The sequence below is a fragment of the Elgaria multicarinata genome, chromosome 8, assembly GCF_023053635.1.
Source record: "Elgaria multicarinata webbii isolate HBS135686 ecotype San Diego chromosome 8, rElgMul1.1.pri, whole genome shotgun sequence".
In the NCBI taxonomy this organism is placed as follows: Eukaryota; Metazoa; Chordata; class Lepidosauria; order Squamata; family Anguidae; genus Elgaria; species Elgaria multicarinata.
This window is the reverse complement of record NC_086178.1, coordinates 89,701,732-89,717,511: the sequence shown is the minus strand read 5'-3', so window position 1 is coordinate 89,717,511 and position 15,780 is coordinate 89,701,732. Positions and strand designations below refer to the sequence as shown.

The 15,780-nt window shown below is 38.4% G+C and overlaps 1 protein-coding gene across 3 annotated transcripts in view; it reads right to left on the bottom strand.

The window, feature by feature from the left end:
* P4HA1 (prolyl 4-hydroxylase subunit alpha 1) overlaps positions 1-15,780 on the bottom strand; it is a 40,775-nt gene that overhangs the window by 10,099 nt on the left and 14,896 nt on the right. Inside the window, exons 7-12 of one of the 3 annotated variants that reach the window (XM_063132973.1) lie at positions 14,644-14,852; positions 14,324-14,500; positions 13,532-13,602; positions 5,532-5,631; positions 3,613-3,666; positions 974-1,039 (exon numbers count right to left, since the gene is read on the bottom strand). In XM_063132973.1, coding sequence (XP_062989043.1) covers positions 974-1,039; positions 3,613-3,666; positions 5,532-5,631; positions 13,532-13,602; positions 14,324-14,500; positions 14,644-14,852 — 677 coding nt within the window. Of the gene's footprint in view, positions 1-973; positions 1,040-3,496; positions 3,555-3,612; positions 3,667-5,531; positions 5,632-11,769; positions 11,841-13,531; positions 13,603-14,323; positions 14,501-14,643; positions 14,853-15,780 lie in introns of all 3 variants that reach the window. The other 2 variants (XM_063132974.1, XM_063132975.1) reach the window with 2 other exon arrangements.

Sequence of the window (15,780 nt, the reverse complement as noted above, 5' to 3'; positions counted from 1 at the left end):
GAAAGGGATCTTAGGGCTGTGATGGGTATCTCAATGAAAATGTTGGCTCAGTTTGTGGTTGCTGTCAAAAAGGCAAATCCCATGTTAGGGATCATTAGGAAAGTAATGAAAAAGCATTTGAAATTGACAATAACCTACAAGTATAAGGCCTTTATAAAAATCTATAGTGTGAATACCGCGTAGAGTTCTGGTTACCGTATCTCAAAAAGAATATTGTAGGGCAAGAAACAGTGCAGAAAAGGCCAACCAAAATGATCAAAAGGCTGAAGAACTCATCTATGAGGAAAAGTTGAGGACTTTTTAGCTTGAAAAAACGATATTGAGTAAGTGGATAGGGAGAGGTTTTTCTCCCTCTCTCATAATACTTGAACCTAGGGTCATCCAATGGGAGATTTAGGACACACATTCACACAGTACTTAATTAAACTTTGGAAATTGCTTCCATAAGATGAAATTATGGCTGGCAACGTGGATGGTTTAAAAGGGGATTAGACAAATTTATGGAGATGAAGCCATTTATGGATTAGACAGATTTATGGAGATGATGCTTCCTCCAGTATCAGAGGAAGTATGCCTGTGTGCATGAGTTGCACTCGTGTGCATGAGTTGCACTCATGTCCTGCGTGTGAGCTTTCCATAGACATCTGGCTGGTCACTCTGCAATCTGAATGCTGGACTAGACAGGTCTTTGATCTGAACTATCAGATCTCTTCTTATTTTCTTAGAGGATATTTATGATATCTAAGGAAACACATTTCATTTATTTAGAACATTACAGTTCTCAAGATGTAGATCAGGATATTCCTCCCAAACTGTTCACTCTCTTCTGTCGATGTAATTTAAGAACAATCACCAGAAGCTCTCTGGTGCTATCATACAAATTGGCACAATATTAAAAGTTCTGTGTTTTTCAATTCTTCTCTCTTGCTAAGGGAAACGCCTTTGAATTTTGGCATCAAAGTAGCTTACTTACATAGAATAGCCATGTAGCAATTCGGTTGCCCGTACCCAGTTCTTTAAAGGCATCTGGCTCATCTTTCTGTGTTCCAAAACATACATGCTATTACTATACAAGAAGAGCAATATCGCTGGCAAACAAGCTTTAATGCAAGGACAGATATTTACGAACAAATTTATTTTCAGAGTTTATGAAATGGAAGGAAAAATTAGTATGGGTTATCTGATACACGTCAAGCATTTCTCCTTAAAGTTAAAGCTAATCATTCAAATAATATCATTTCAATGGGTGAGTTTTATAATTAAGACACAAAGCATGCTTCCGCTGACATTACTTACTGGGGAAAAGTCCCAGTTTGATATTAGATCTATTTGAATGTGGTTCAGCACAATACTGTCATCTTTTCCAAGTATGGATAAGAGAGAGAATATGTATGCGTGAAGTAAATGCAATAAAGCAGTGACCATTCTACTCACTAGACGTTGCCTGGCCAATTGATGTAATTACTTTTCATCTCCTAGCTACGTTTTTAGACAGTTTAAATTATTTATAATGAATTTGCCAATCTGCACCTGGAAATATGGAATGAGCCAACAGGAATGAAATTTGAATACTATATAAGTTATTGTTTATGCAAAATCTTCTCGATGCTATTCTAATATTCCCAGCCTGGCATACCATTGACTTTACTAAAGTAGTATAAGTAGCTCTGTGGAACTGGATCTTCATGGACCTTCAGAAAACCCATGAAGAACCAACAGCCATCAGAATCAATAAGAGTCAGATATGGCTCCTTCCGGGCAAATTCTCTTCTTGGGCAGAACAAGTTCCTACTGCTGAAGAGAAGCACCGTCTTTACATCGAAAAACCACCTGAAGTAAACTAGGCACCATCCTAACTACCAATTGCAATTCAACCAAATGTTTAAAATATACTTGGCAGCTTAAATTATCTACGCCAATGCTAACGAAATGTTTTTCATCCCTAGAATTACAAAGGAATTTTTTTCCGTATTGGTCAGCCCTAATTGCTTTCACATGTACATGCTTGGCAAGTCTCCCGTGCTTCTTCCTACACATTACTATTGGATACTGCACTAATCTCAAAATGCTGGTATTAACCTTAAAACCCATAAATGACTTGGGATGGGGGCAAGTTACATAAAGGACCACGTCATCCCATATATATCTACCCAAGCCCGAAGATCTTCAGAGGCCCTTCTCTGACTTCCCCTACTAAACAAACTGAAGTGGGTGACTACTAAGGAGAGGGCCTTTTCAGTGATGACACCTTGGTTAGGGAATGCCCTCCCCAGAGAGGCTCACCTAACACCCGCACTCTGGTCGTTTTTGTACCATATGAAGACTTTTCAACTTTGCCAGGACTTTTAGCTTTTAATTTATATCTTAAATCTTTTTAGAAATCTATAGATTTTGTAACACAAATTTTAAGATTTGAGTTTTATTGTATTTATTTTATCCAATGCTGGTGGGTTTAATGGTGTGTCTCGAGTTTATGGTTCTATCTTTTATGAATCGGTTCTCTTTTACAGTAAGCTGTCCTGTGAACTTGTGTTAGTGGATGGCATATTTATGTCATTAAACAAAGAAATAAAATACTACTTTAGTACATTAAGGATGTAATCTTGTACACATGAAAGTAAGGCTCATTTAACACAGTAGGACCTATTGCATAGGATTGCATAGACATGCATAGGATTGTGCTTTTAAAAATATTATTTCAGAAGTTAAATTCATGCATGAAGACAAAAACTGTTAATTTATACACTGATCTAGGTTGAAGGGGAGGAATCAAGTTTTTATATTAAGGCAAGAATTTTAAATCCATAAACGGTGAACCTGGTTCAAAGAAAAAGATTAATTGAAGGTGTTACTACATAAATGCCCTGTAAACTACCATCTGAGTTCAGTTGCCTTAATTTTTGCAGCTTCGCATTAAGATGGTGTAAAAGGGGGGAAATGCATTAAGATGAAATAATACTGGGGGGAAATACTTCATCCAGAAGAAAATGCAGGCAATGAGAAATGCAGATAGCTTAGCACTTCAATTTCATTTGGTTTCTCTCATCTGTACAATAATGTAAAACAAGGGTATAACCACTTATGGTTTCAACAATATCCCCCATAAATATCCAAGGCCACTTAACCATCTTTAGATCAAAAGTAAAAACCCACCTTTTGGTTACCTGTATAACACAGACACTATCACGTAAGATTGTTTTACCATCGTCTTAAATGCACCAGACAGAATTTTCTGCAACTAAGAGTGACACCTTTAATATTTTCCTACACTCAATAGCATTTCTCTGTAGTATTTTGATGGTATTTCTTTAAATTTATTGTAGAGAATAAATGTTATCGTCTATATTTGTATTGTTCAGATGGTGGTTTAGAAGACTTTATCCAGTCAAACCGATTAGAAGACTTGACAGTCTGAATTTAACACAGAGATTAAACGTTTGTGCCACAGGCTACAAGGCCTAGGCTTCAGAAGATTTTGCTTCACCCATCTCTTTACTTGCCCGAGCAAAGTCATAGTGGGGCTCATATTGTCCTCCCACTCCATAATTTGCTACCTGGAAGAAAGAAACACAGTACATGTGAAGCACAAAGGTGGGGCAGAGAAAGACTTACCCTTCCAAAATCAAAATGAGGCTCGTACTGGCCTCCTACACCGTAGTTCGCTACCTACAGCAGAGGAAGAAGCAGAAATATCCAATAAACCACCCATGATAAGGGATAAAGTATCTGCTTTAATATCTATAGTGGCCTTTTGCTAATAGATAGTAAATTAGCTTAAATCATAATCATAAATCATAAAGTATGACCAGAGTGACTTAACTAGCAGATACCAAGACTGAACCATGCTCTTTTTAACAGCCCAACAGTCTAGTCTTTCAGATAATGAACCAAGTTAAGTAACAGTCTGAACATTTGATTTAAGTTGCTGTTTTAGGTGAAAACTTGCAGTATTCGAACACTTAAAATGAGAGACTTGCTGACTTCATTTTTTAATCCTTTGCTTTCATTTTCTTAACTCCACTCATTCTTAAAGTGGACATTTTGAATTGGCGTTTCTTCTAAAAATATTGACTATATACTTAAGTATTGGAGCTACCTGCATTCTACATGCAAATACATGTAATTGAACTCTGGCACTTTTTTAAAAAATGAAAAGTGACTTAAAAAGAGAGGACTTTAGAGCAATGCTGCACATATGTGATTAATCATTTTCCTCTGTGCCATTTGCCTCTTCCACCCCTCCCCTCTCAGGCTCCAAAAAGCAGCCAGGACACACACAGCTGCATCTCTGCTCAAAATTCTCTTCCTGGTGCTAATCTGATGGCTGACACTGTGTGACCCAGCTATCAAACAAGCAAAATTGAAAATGAACTGAATTCAGACTCTTACACTCTTCTTCCTCACGAAATTTTAATTTAATTTAATTTCAAAATAAAGTTAACAAAATAAAGGCAACAAAAAGAAGAATATACATAATAATCAATCAAGCTCACTAAAGAAACTCAGGAATTCACTAATTATAAGTCTATAACAAAAATGCTTATGAAACATCTGAAGTAAAATGGCCTAAGTAGGAAATGATAAAAACACAATTTATACAGCATATAAAGAGAGCATGTGCAAATGTGTGCTATTTTTTGTGAATGTGTGTGCATATGTGTATTAGGCAGAAATATATATATATAAACTTAAAGAAGAATGAGATTAGAGCAATGATCATTATTTTTGAAGTAGGAGCCATTTTAGCTCCAGACGTCATCACCGAAGCTACTTTGGGGGGTCTTTCCTGGACCATGAGGGTATATGTGTGCACTCTTCCTAGTCGAGTGGCAATGCTGTGCACTGCACTTGGCTAGAGGCCTATTCAGGCTTCTCCTCCCAATCATCCAAGCAAGGCCTCATCAGTCAGTCACCAGGCAGGCAAATTCTAACAGGCTCACTTGGTCCTTGGATGAATATGGATCTTTTTCTTGTCATTGAGAGTACTTGGCTCTACTCAGTGCTGCAAAATTTCCCAGTGCATATCCACGTTTCCCTCCCAGAAGCAAGGATTTGATTTTCGTTCCACTTCTAGCCTCTGCTCAGCGCACCACTGCAGCTAGCCAATCACGTTGCTCTTGGTCTCTCGGGCGCCTCCATCACAGCTAATTGGTTGACTGATCCTGCATTCTTCTCTTCTGCCTGCCCCCATTCAGCTGATATGGGACAGGTCTCCTGATAGTAGCCCAGATAACTGCTGCCACCCTGCCACTAAAGCAAAGAACGAGGGAAAACTAGGGAGTACCTCCTGGGAGTGAGGCGCTACTGTAAAAAGAGTGTGTGAGAGAGAGAGGGGGGGCATAGACTGCACTTGAGGTAATTGGGAGCTGCAAGTGGCCCTCGGACCTTGCAGTGAACATCACCGGACTAAGGTCATGTATCAATGACAGCAAGAATCTCAATACTCAAAGCTGTGAGGGAATATGGGCCATGACATGTTTTTTATCTTTTCAAAGCAAAGTGACAGGCTTATATTTGTATATATTACTCACCTGCAGCTCCTCTGCTGTGGAAACATCCAGCCCTGTTAGATCCTGTATTCTTGCATTAATACGTGACACTACAGGGTTTTCATATCCAGACAGCCAGGCACTAAACATAAAATGAGATGTTATTCCTGAACAACATGATCCAAGAGTTTGATAACTCCACTTATAATGAACATCTTTAGCCCTTCAGCTGGTACACATCCACAGTTGAGTACATACCATGTCAACATAAGCACATATGGATAGCATTGCATGCATAATAGCATTGCAACCATACACGGTAGTCCTTTTTGGATCTGCCACAAGGACAAGAATCGCTGCAATTGTTTATACTGTGGTACATACATTTTCTGCATGGAGTTTCTGGCACAATCCTGAGTCCAGTGGGAGTTAACTCAGGCCCCAGTATAATTGTACTGTGTACATTTGTTATGTGAAGCAGCGTTTTTGTTCCTGCTTTAGATCAACAAGCCACTTTCATCATAGATTGTGTCTCAAAAAGAAGAAATGCTATTTATCTACTGTCGTGTCCAGCTTTCTTTTAATTGCCATTGCACCAGTCAAAAGCAGTGAGCCAGGCTATGAAAAAAGCTCTCTTTTGCTTTCTTATTTGCGCTTAAACTCAGTTCTATGGGCTCAGCTGTTGAGACATCTGTGAAAATGAATCCCCTCCATGCCATGGCTGCACTCAGAATTTCCATCTGAAGAACTGGCAGGAATAACTGCCCTGGAAAGTGTCATCAGACAGAAAGTTGCATAGCTACAAAAACTCAGAACCATCTCAAATAATGAATCAACTTAATCCCACATTGTACATCTGCATGTCAATAAGCTGCTAGTGACTTTTAACAAGGTCTTTTGCCAACTGCAACAACAAAAGATTTACCCACTTTTTTTTGCACATGGGTACAGCTCCTTGAATGTAGGTTGTATGTATAAGATATTACCATTTATCCTGAAACTGTTTCACTGCATATCCAGTAGATTACTTGTAAGTAATGGTTTGGACTGTGGCCATTTTTACAAGCTTACGCTTCACTCGCAAGACTAGATATCCTTTCCTACAAGGGACTGGAAAGATAGGGTGGACTGTTTAAAGCAGAAAACTACATGGGCCACTCCCTAGTCAAAAAGCAGTGTCCAGAAGAAGTATTAATTTAAATGGGGGGAAATGACATGATCATAGCCATTTATACCTGAGACTGGACAGCATATGAAGAGTTTGTTTCTCTATTTGACCAAGCTCTTTACTCTTTCTGATGCAAGAGATTTTTCTGAAGTGCTCACTCTACATCTACCTATTTCCATTCCAACCTGCATTTTCTATTACTGTATACCTACATGTACTCTATTTGCACACTTGCCCATTTCATGCTTTCTTTTCATTTCTAGGGTTAGCACCTTTTCCCTGACCAACAGGGATTCATCAGAAATAGTTGTTTCCTAGCACGGGAAGCTGTCTCTTTCAGATAATGCTTGCCATACACCTGTTAAAGGCATGGAAGCCCTGATGGAAATGTGGTGGTGACACCTTTAACTCTTGAAAATGTCCATTCTGCCTTGTTGCAGGCAGTTTTAGCAACACTAACAGTCAATTGCCATAGTTTGTACACTTCAAAAAAAAAAAGAGTAACGAGAAACTAGAAGTTTGAGAATCATGTTGGCTAAATTTCCAAAAACCATCAATGCCACAAATCCCTTGGAGAAACACATTATATAGCTGCTGGTTTGAAAGGATGAAAGCCCCATCTTCTCTACTATTCCTTTCAAAAGGATTGCAACAAATCTCTAATCAAAACTAGCGAAATATGACACAACACTGGTTACAGAATCTCAAAGAGTATGGAGAATGTATAGCTTAACCCTTGACCAAAATTAGGTTGTTTATAAATAGGGAAGTTTAGGAACAAACTCAGCCTTAGAGCAATCGATAGTATAAGAAACAAAGGAGCCAGAAAATAAATTATACTAATGAAACAGGGTTTGATGTCTTTTAAAAATAAATAAATCTAGTGTCATATGGAATGTTTGTCATAGCAACCAACTTATTTCCTAAAGAGGGAAATTAAGATTACAGCAAGCAAAGTAAGTTTCATAATAAGATGTACAAACTCGCTTATTATTATTATTATTTATTTATTTATATAGCACCATCAATGTACATGGTGCTGTACAGAGTCATCAGGCCAATAGGTTGATCTTTAATGGTCACCGATTAACAGGTCCCACCAAGTAATCTTCATTCATTTCTTAAAACATTTGTTCCCTACACTATTACAGCAAACACATTTGTATTATTTGAAATAAAAGAGATTACTCCGTCATGGAACGGCTAATTGTTTTTTTCTTCAGTCATACTGCTGAGATCAGTAAAATATTATTTGTCCACTTAAAAGTAATCAGAGGTAAGTCCCACTGAATTGAATGGAATTTATTCCCAGGTAAGTGTGTATAGGAATGAACCCTTAATGTTTTGGCCGTGACAGCATCAGATTTCAGTTTGTCACCATAAGCTACAACAATGAACACATTATTTGCTAGGAAAAGTGGCATATTGGAGTAATCCATAAAAAAGACACAATTAACCTTATTTCTTCTTCATTGTTTAGAACTGATCATAATTTGCTGCAGTGTCCAGGACCTTGCCTCAATTACCCACGCACTGATCACGTCCAGGCTGGACTACTGTAATGCGCTATACGTGGGGCTGCCTTTGAAGATAGTTCAGAAACTTTAGCTGGTGGCTGCCTGAATATTGGTGGGAGTCAGATGATTTGACTACATAACACGTATATGGTGCCAGCTGCAGGGGCTACTTGAGTGTTTCCAATCCGAGCCCAATTTAAAGTGCTGGTTTTGACCTTTAAAGCCTTAAATGTTTGGGATCAAATTACTTGAAAGACTGCCTTCACCCGTATCAGCCCGCCTGCACTTTAAGATAAAAAAAGAGGCCTTTCTCATCTGCCCACCAGTGAAATTATGTGGGTGTCCACATGGGAGAGGGCCTTCTCAGCAGTGGCCCTACATCTGTGGGAGAAACTCCCTTCAGAGGTCCGCAATGCACCATCCTTGCAGGCTTTTAAGAAGGCCTTAAACATTTTGTTTTACCATGATGAATACTGTTATTGCTGCTACTGCCCTTGATAATTTTATTCTTAGTTTTTACTGTTAGCTTTTATTGTTTTTAATTGATATTTTACTGCGTATGCTTTTATTGCTTTTAATGTTTATACTGTTTGTATGTATTGTTGTAAGCCGCTTTGGGAGGGCTTCTGCCCTGAAAGGCGGCTAAGAATTTTTTTAATTAATTAATTAATAACTGTACCGCCTACCAAATTGTTTCAAAGTGCTGATTATTACTTGTGTAAAGCCCTAATAGCTTAGCCCAGCATATCATAGGACACAATATCTGAACCTCCCACTGCTCACTTTATTCATTTGGAAACAGATCTTGCTTCTGGAGAGAGATTACAATTATTCAGCTGCTCTGACAGCACCCTCCCTGACAAGGAGATCTGCTGGGCGACTACATTATTTCTGGGCTGCTACATTATTTCAGAACTTTAGATTCAGAGTGAAAGTCTGGCAGAACCGATTATTTAGTTCCTTCATCTCAACAACAATTATTTTTACTCTGCCATTTATATATGGTATTCTTCTATAAAACCACCCTGAGCATTCTTTTGGTTGGGGAGAAGGTAAGGGAATACAGTGCTTTGTTTCTCGATTACAAAGCACTGTAATTACAAAGGGATCTCACCCTTTGTAGGAAGAACTGACCAACCTCCCATTTCCTTACCCAGGAATCTCATTTGTCAACACATTTCAGTTCAGCTCAAAGTCATGGAAGCTAAAATATGGAAGCTAAAATAATCCTGCACAGTTTCAGTATCACTTCAAAAAGTCATGCTCTCTGTATGCTATAAAGTGCTGCTATTACCAGTGGCAACTCCAGAACTTTTCAGATTAAATATTTAAAGTCAGATTTAGCAGGCGTAACAATATTTCTGAAATCCTCATCTTTTGGAATAAACTAATGTTCAAATAAGGTACTTTTACCTCCATGCCACTGCAGTAATAATCAACATCCACTTTCATTCCTTAAAAGATTCTGCATCTCTCTACAGAGACGCATCTCTCTACAGAGACATTTTAAAATTGCATTACTAAAGAAGTGCTCCTGTAACTGTTGGTCTGATCTATCCCATGGTCTTAAAAAAACTCCTTTAGAGAGATGTAGGAGTTTTTCTAGAGAGGAAACTGCATCGTAGAGCAATCGGCTCTCTTACAAACATACATCATTTGCAGCAACTTCCTGAAAGTTGTGCTAGGCTAACTGAATTATTCTGGTACTGCACATGGCTTGGCTCAGAATGCGGCTTCTCGCTGCTGGCTAAATGCCACCTTATACAGCTTGCCACGTACTTCAGCATGAACAGTAGTCCCCTCATAAGCAGAGGAATGCTATAATATAGAAATGTGTTAGCTAGGAAAGAGCGCTTGGAATGTCTGGGAAGAGGAAGCATGTTTCTGCTAAAAATACAAGAAGCTGTATCATTGGTTTCCAGCAAGAGTGGTTTAGTTGGAAATCATTCCAGCATTTTTTCATTCCAGCATTTTTCATAGGGGCAAAAAGCTATTTCTTCGTCAGTACAGTTCCTGATTTTGAAAAAAATTAGCTGCATTGCTATGGGTTTGCTTAGTGTGTGTAGCTTTTCAAAGAGCTACACACACCAAAAGAAAAGATTTTAACTGAACAGTCGAAATGCATACCCCACATAGTTTTACTTTCTCGTATCGCAATTGCCTATGGATGTATGCTTCTAATAGCCAGAAAGATGTTACATTGCACAGAAGATAGCATGAGAAGCAAGAAGCAGTAGATGGGAGATGGCTATAGGTTGTGGTGTGCTGTAAGAATCCAGCAGAAATTAGTTGCTGGTGAAAGAAAATGTGGGTGTTAACTGCTCACATTAGTGCTTATATTTTGTCATGACTAAAAGCTAAATCATTAAGTAGTCACAAAGATCATCAGTGCTAACAAGCGAATTATTAAAGGAAGCCAAGTCTAACTTTGAACACAAAAATCCCTGAAGTTCTGGGCAGCATCTCAACACAGTGAGAGATTTAAACGGCTTTTAAAGGGGTGAACTTTACCCAAAAATCTGTTTGGCCCTTGTTTCAAAGTGCTGGTTAATGACACATACATTGTACTGTTCTACTGCGTACACAACTGCAACAGGAGGCATTAATTTCCTCCAAGCAACAATTTTATAGATTTTTCAACAGACATTAATGAAGGTTAAGTACAGATCCATTAAACAATTCAACACCACATTCCACACTGTGTGGTTTTACATGCCAGGTATGATCTTGTATGTCAGTCCCATACTGAAACTCCTGTGTTATGTTTTAAGAGGATTTTAGATGTATTATACATATCCTATGCATTGGATGTAAAAGTTAGGTTTGTCTGGGATTTAAAAATATATATAGAAGTAAAGTCGTTTTTGCCTATGCCATACTTTTTAGAGTAGAAATCCAGGAGGTGATTATTATTTTTATGTTTTTTAGCAACAAAAGATAAAATATTTTAATGGCAGTAACAGTGGCTTACTGAAATAGCCCCTTAAACAGAAAGCAATTTTTGTCATAAGCAGCAACTTCTAAGTATACACATTTAAAAAAAATATAGGTAAAGGCAACAACTATATTTAGTACACTAACTATTTAAAAATAGATTCTGACCTAGAGGTCTCAAGCTACCATTAACACAGAACGTTCTTCCTGTTTACTGTGTGCCTCCTAGGAAATGTTTGAAATTAACAGAGATATTGTGACAGTAGTAAAAGCAAGCAGATAGTATAGAGCATAGTTCACATGGATGTGGTTTAAGATAGAACAACTCAATGTGTCAGTTCCACTAAGATCATGCAGATAGAGAATAAAGTGCATGCACCAACCCACATAAAAGTGTTCAAGTCCCATTGATTTCAGTGGGAGGGAACTAAGAACAGACTTAAAGTGCTTAGCTTTGATCAGCATTTACCCATGAGGGTTAAATTGAGGGTATCCCCTTTTAAGCATTCTAAACTTTTAATGCGGCAGATGTTAAAAGTGACAATATTTTCTTCTAATCAGCTGAAGAGGAGAAATATATACAGACTCCCACACCAAGCTTGACACAAGCCACTATGAAGAGAAATTCCATAGCAGTTTTGACACACCAGTGTCCCCTTACCTCTTAGAGACTCTGTAATGTGCTGTGGTCAGTTTCCCAGTCTGAGGGTCATGCACAGTAGCTCGGCTCAGCTACAAAAAGAGAAAGGACAAGGGCTTACTCTAGTAGCAAGCTTCTGGGCCAAGCCACAGGCAATTAGAAGGGTTCCGATTGGTCTGGATGGTATGCAATGCTAAGATCAGCAGGAATATTTAAAAGGGTTACAGTAGCTGCTGCTGCTACTGCTATTCCCCAATTCATCTCAATTGGTTCAATAAATTTGGTTAGATTGTCCTTTCACTTTTTCATCCCCCAAATGGAAAGTTTATGCAAGCCACATGTGTGCAGAGTTTCACAGAAAGCTTCCCCATATCCAGAAGTTAAGTGTTCTTTTTGTCTTTGATGCCTCCGTTTTTTAAAAAAGTTTGAAGTTGTACACAAATGCTATTGAGATGTGTTTATTAAGATGTGCCAATTTAAACGTGTCTGAAACTTAGTATAAACAATAATTGACATTTAAATTCAAAGAGTGCACTATGAAGATTTGTGAATTTGTTCACAAATTTGTGAACAATTTGTGAACAACTAGAAATCTGTTTTTAAATTCAAAAGTGGGGTACACATTTTAAAAATAAGATGCTGCAGCTAACCTTCTTAAAAAGGTCTCCAAATTAAGACAGAAAGTTTAGTGCTGTCTGTATAACAGCATCGCGTCACAGCCAGCAAAACCTGTAGGCTGGATCTTAAGCCAGGGAGACCAAGGTTGAAATACAGGCTCAGCTGTGAAATTCACTGGGTGACTTGGGCCTTGGGCCATTCACCATCCCTGAGCCTAACCTACCTCACAAGATACCACAAAGGTTAAATGGAATAATCCCATCATGTGAATTGTCCTGAGCTCCTTGAAGAAAGGACAGGATACAAATATAATAATATTGTGTGGTCCTGGACCACCTGATGCTGAAGTATGGCTGAAGCTGATCGGTCCCCTGAATAGGAGACCATTTGAAGCCCACAAAAGAGCAGGATATTATTATTATTATTATTATTATTATTATTATTATTATTATTATTATTATTATTATTATTGGGTATTGTTGTTGTGTCAAAACACAAAAAGGAGAAAACCCCAACATTTTTAATAACTGTGATGCCACTAAGAGGAAATCTATTTATCCAAACAGCCAGAAAACGTTAAGATTCAAAAGCACATAAATCCACACCAAGTTGCAGGAAGATGTCCAATATAACATCGTGCCTGGCTCCAAGAAAACAAAAATGGATTTGGCAGCTAGGCAAGATAGAATGATAGTTTGTGTTACAATGGGTCTATAGAAGTGGTTCGTCCTTTAATACACATAGCCAATGTGCAATCTCGTCAAGACGGTGTCTCCGTGGCTTTCCAAACACATTATTCTACATGCCAATGACAGTCTCAAAGGAGGAAATCCTTCAAAAACTAAGACAGGCCAGACTTTGATAGAGAAAAGGGACCAATCGCACAGCAGAAGCCAAAAGGGTGATCTCTACCCCCAAAAAAGTTACACCTAGGCATATTGAAATAGGCTAGGAACACATCCTAAATAAGCAAACAAGAACAGAACTTCTGGTTAGAAGAAGGGTCTGAGAAACTCAGCAGTAACAGTTTGTTACAATACCTGCGAATAGTAAAGAAACAGACCAGAAAAAAATAAACTACTAGCTTTTCTGGCCACTTCCTCCCAGATGAGCACCACAGCGGCACTCATTACAGGGACAGAATGTATGGCACATGAACTCTTACCTTTTGCTAATTCTGTAATGTGCAGTCTCCAAGACTCCCGTTATGGGGTTTGAAATGGTGGCTCGCCTCAGCTGTGAAGCGAACCAATCAAAATAGTTGCATTACAATGCATATATTGCATAACATCAATCCGACCATTCAGAATCCTACAATGAAGCACAGGCTACAGTAGGGTTCCTTTCCATTATGACAGCATATACAGCAACAGAATAATATCATGCACAATACTGAGATCCTTTGAGGGCTGGTGGTACCTTTGTGTAACATACAAGAATCAGACTCACCGGCAACTAGCTTGAAGCAGCAGGCCATTCCTGGTAGTTATTGAAACCATGGTCAAAATCTAGACTAAAGATGGGTAAGGCCATTGTCTTTGCTTGTACAATTAATACCAGAATTGTCAGCTCATTGTAAGTATTTGACAGACTTCTTGCAGTATTCCTTTTTGTTGGCTCAGGTGTACTGAGCCCACAGGTTTTCAGGTGGTGATGCTTGGCCTGAGAAGGGTTTATGCGGCAGGCCTAGTGAAAGGGTCTGTTACATCGCAATCATCTACTCTGAACACGCAGCAGCTCACCTGCTATGTTTTAGAAAACTACAACTGAAGACGTCAGGGACTTTGTGCTTAGCACTGAGCTAATTCAGAAAGTTAGTATTCAGTGCCACACACAGAGGACATTTACTTACAGAATTACCAAAAGCAAAGTGAGCCATCACGAAATACAAGCTAAGCAGAGGAATGTATGTAATGATAGTATTATTTAAAGAGTACAGACAAAGCAGATTCTTTACCCTTGGTTTTGCAAGCTCTTTCACAGTTTCTATTTCATCATCCGAAATTATTTCAATGAAACGAACAATCCGAGGGCGGTCCCACTCATCCTCTTGTTTGACAGGTCCCAGGATGTACTTGGGATTGCCATTCCCATCACAATAGCGGCAAAAAAGTTTCTTTTGTCTCCTAGGAGTCTAAACATTTGAATAAAGTGTTAAATGTTATTAACCAAGTGCATTCATATCTGGGAAGAAATGGATATCTACTAGGAGCATAGGCATCAGACTTTCATGATATGTTTTTAACAATTTTAATAGTACATAAAGAGGTTAATTACCATTTTGAGACCCTCGCCACGACACAGCATTTCATATTTCTGTCTCTCCGGTAGATAGTCCTTGGAAGGTCCCTTTTTCTGAGTTTTAGTTTCTTTTTCAGTTTGCTCATCTTTCTGGGCAACAGTCTTATTTGCTTCTTTTTCTTTTTCTTTAGTCATGATATATTCAAAGTATTTCAAATTGCCATTTGCTCTCTGATGCTCTGGATCTGTTGAAAAAGTAATGAAATGCAAGGATAACATTACAGCTGTAAAGCCCCTTTTCAACAACTTTTAAATTTGCTTTCCACAGTTAACTTTTGTTTTAATCACATACTTAAATTTGAATATAGAAACATGTAATTCACTTATACCAGCTATTTCAGTTCAAATATATGCATATTCTCATTGATACAGGAAAAATACAAATACCTAACTCAAAGAATCAAGATAACACATACAATGATATTCCCAGCAACTGCTTCAGTTGTGAATTTTCCCATGAGATAACTCAGCAGCTCCAAGAATAAACATTTCTTTAAAACCCTGCAAGATTTTTTTTTTAGCATGAGTTAACTTCTATGGCTATGCTAGCACTAAGACAGTAGTTTAAAACTAAGAAAATAAACTGTGAAGAAAAATGTTTGCCTCGCTCTAGAGAAAATGCTACATATGAAAAACACTGATCTAGCAGTTACTGAAAGAATAAAGACACAGGCCTTAGCTAGACCTACCGGTTATCCCACGACGGAGGACGGAAGATCTCGCGTTGTGTTTAACACAAGATCCCTCCTCTGTTTACACGTGTGGGGAGACTGCCTCACTTCACCCCCCTCCCTGTGCATCACAGCTCAGGGTAGGTGAGGCAGGAGGGTCTCCAAAGGCAAACCATATCAGTTCCCTAGGAGCAGATCTTCCAGATATGCCAATCACCAAAAGGTGCCATAGTGCTCACCATCCCTATTCTGATATTGCCAGTCCCCACACATCCCACGGCGCTACAAAGACAAAATGCGCTGGTAATAGAAGAGATCAGAATAAATGTGCCATCTTTTTTTAAGCAACAAACGTGTATCTTTATACTAAAGTATTATTAGTATAAGCCAATGGTTTGATTTTGAGTAGCAATGCAAATTAGAACAGAAGATGAGAAACCAA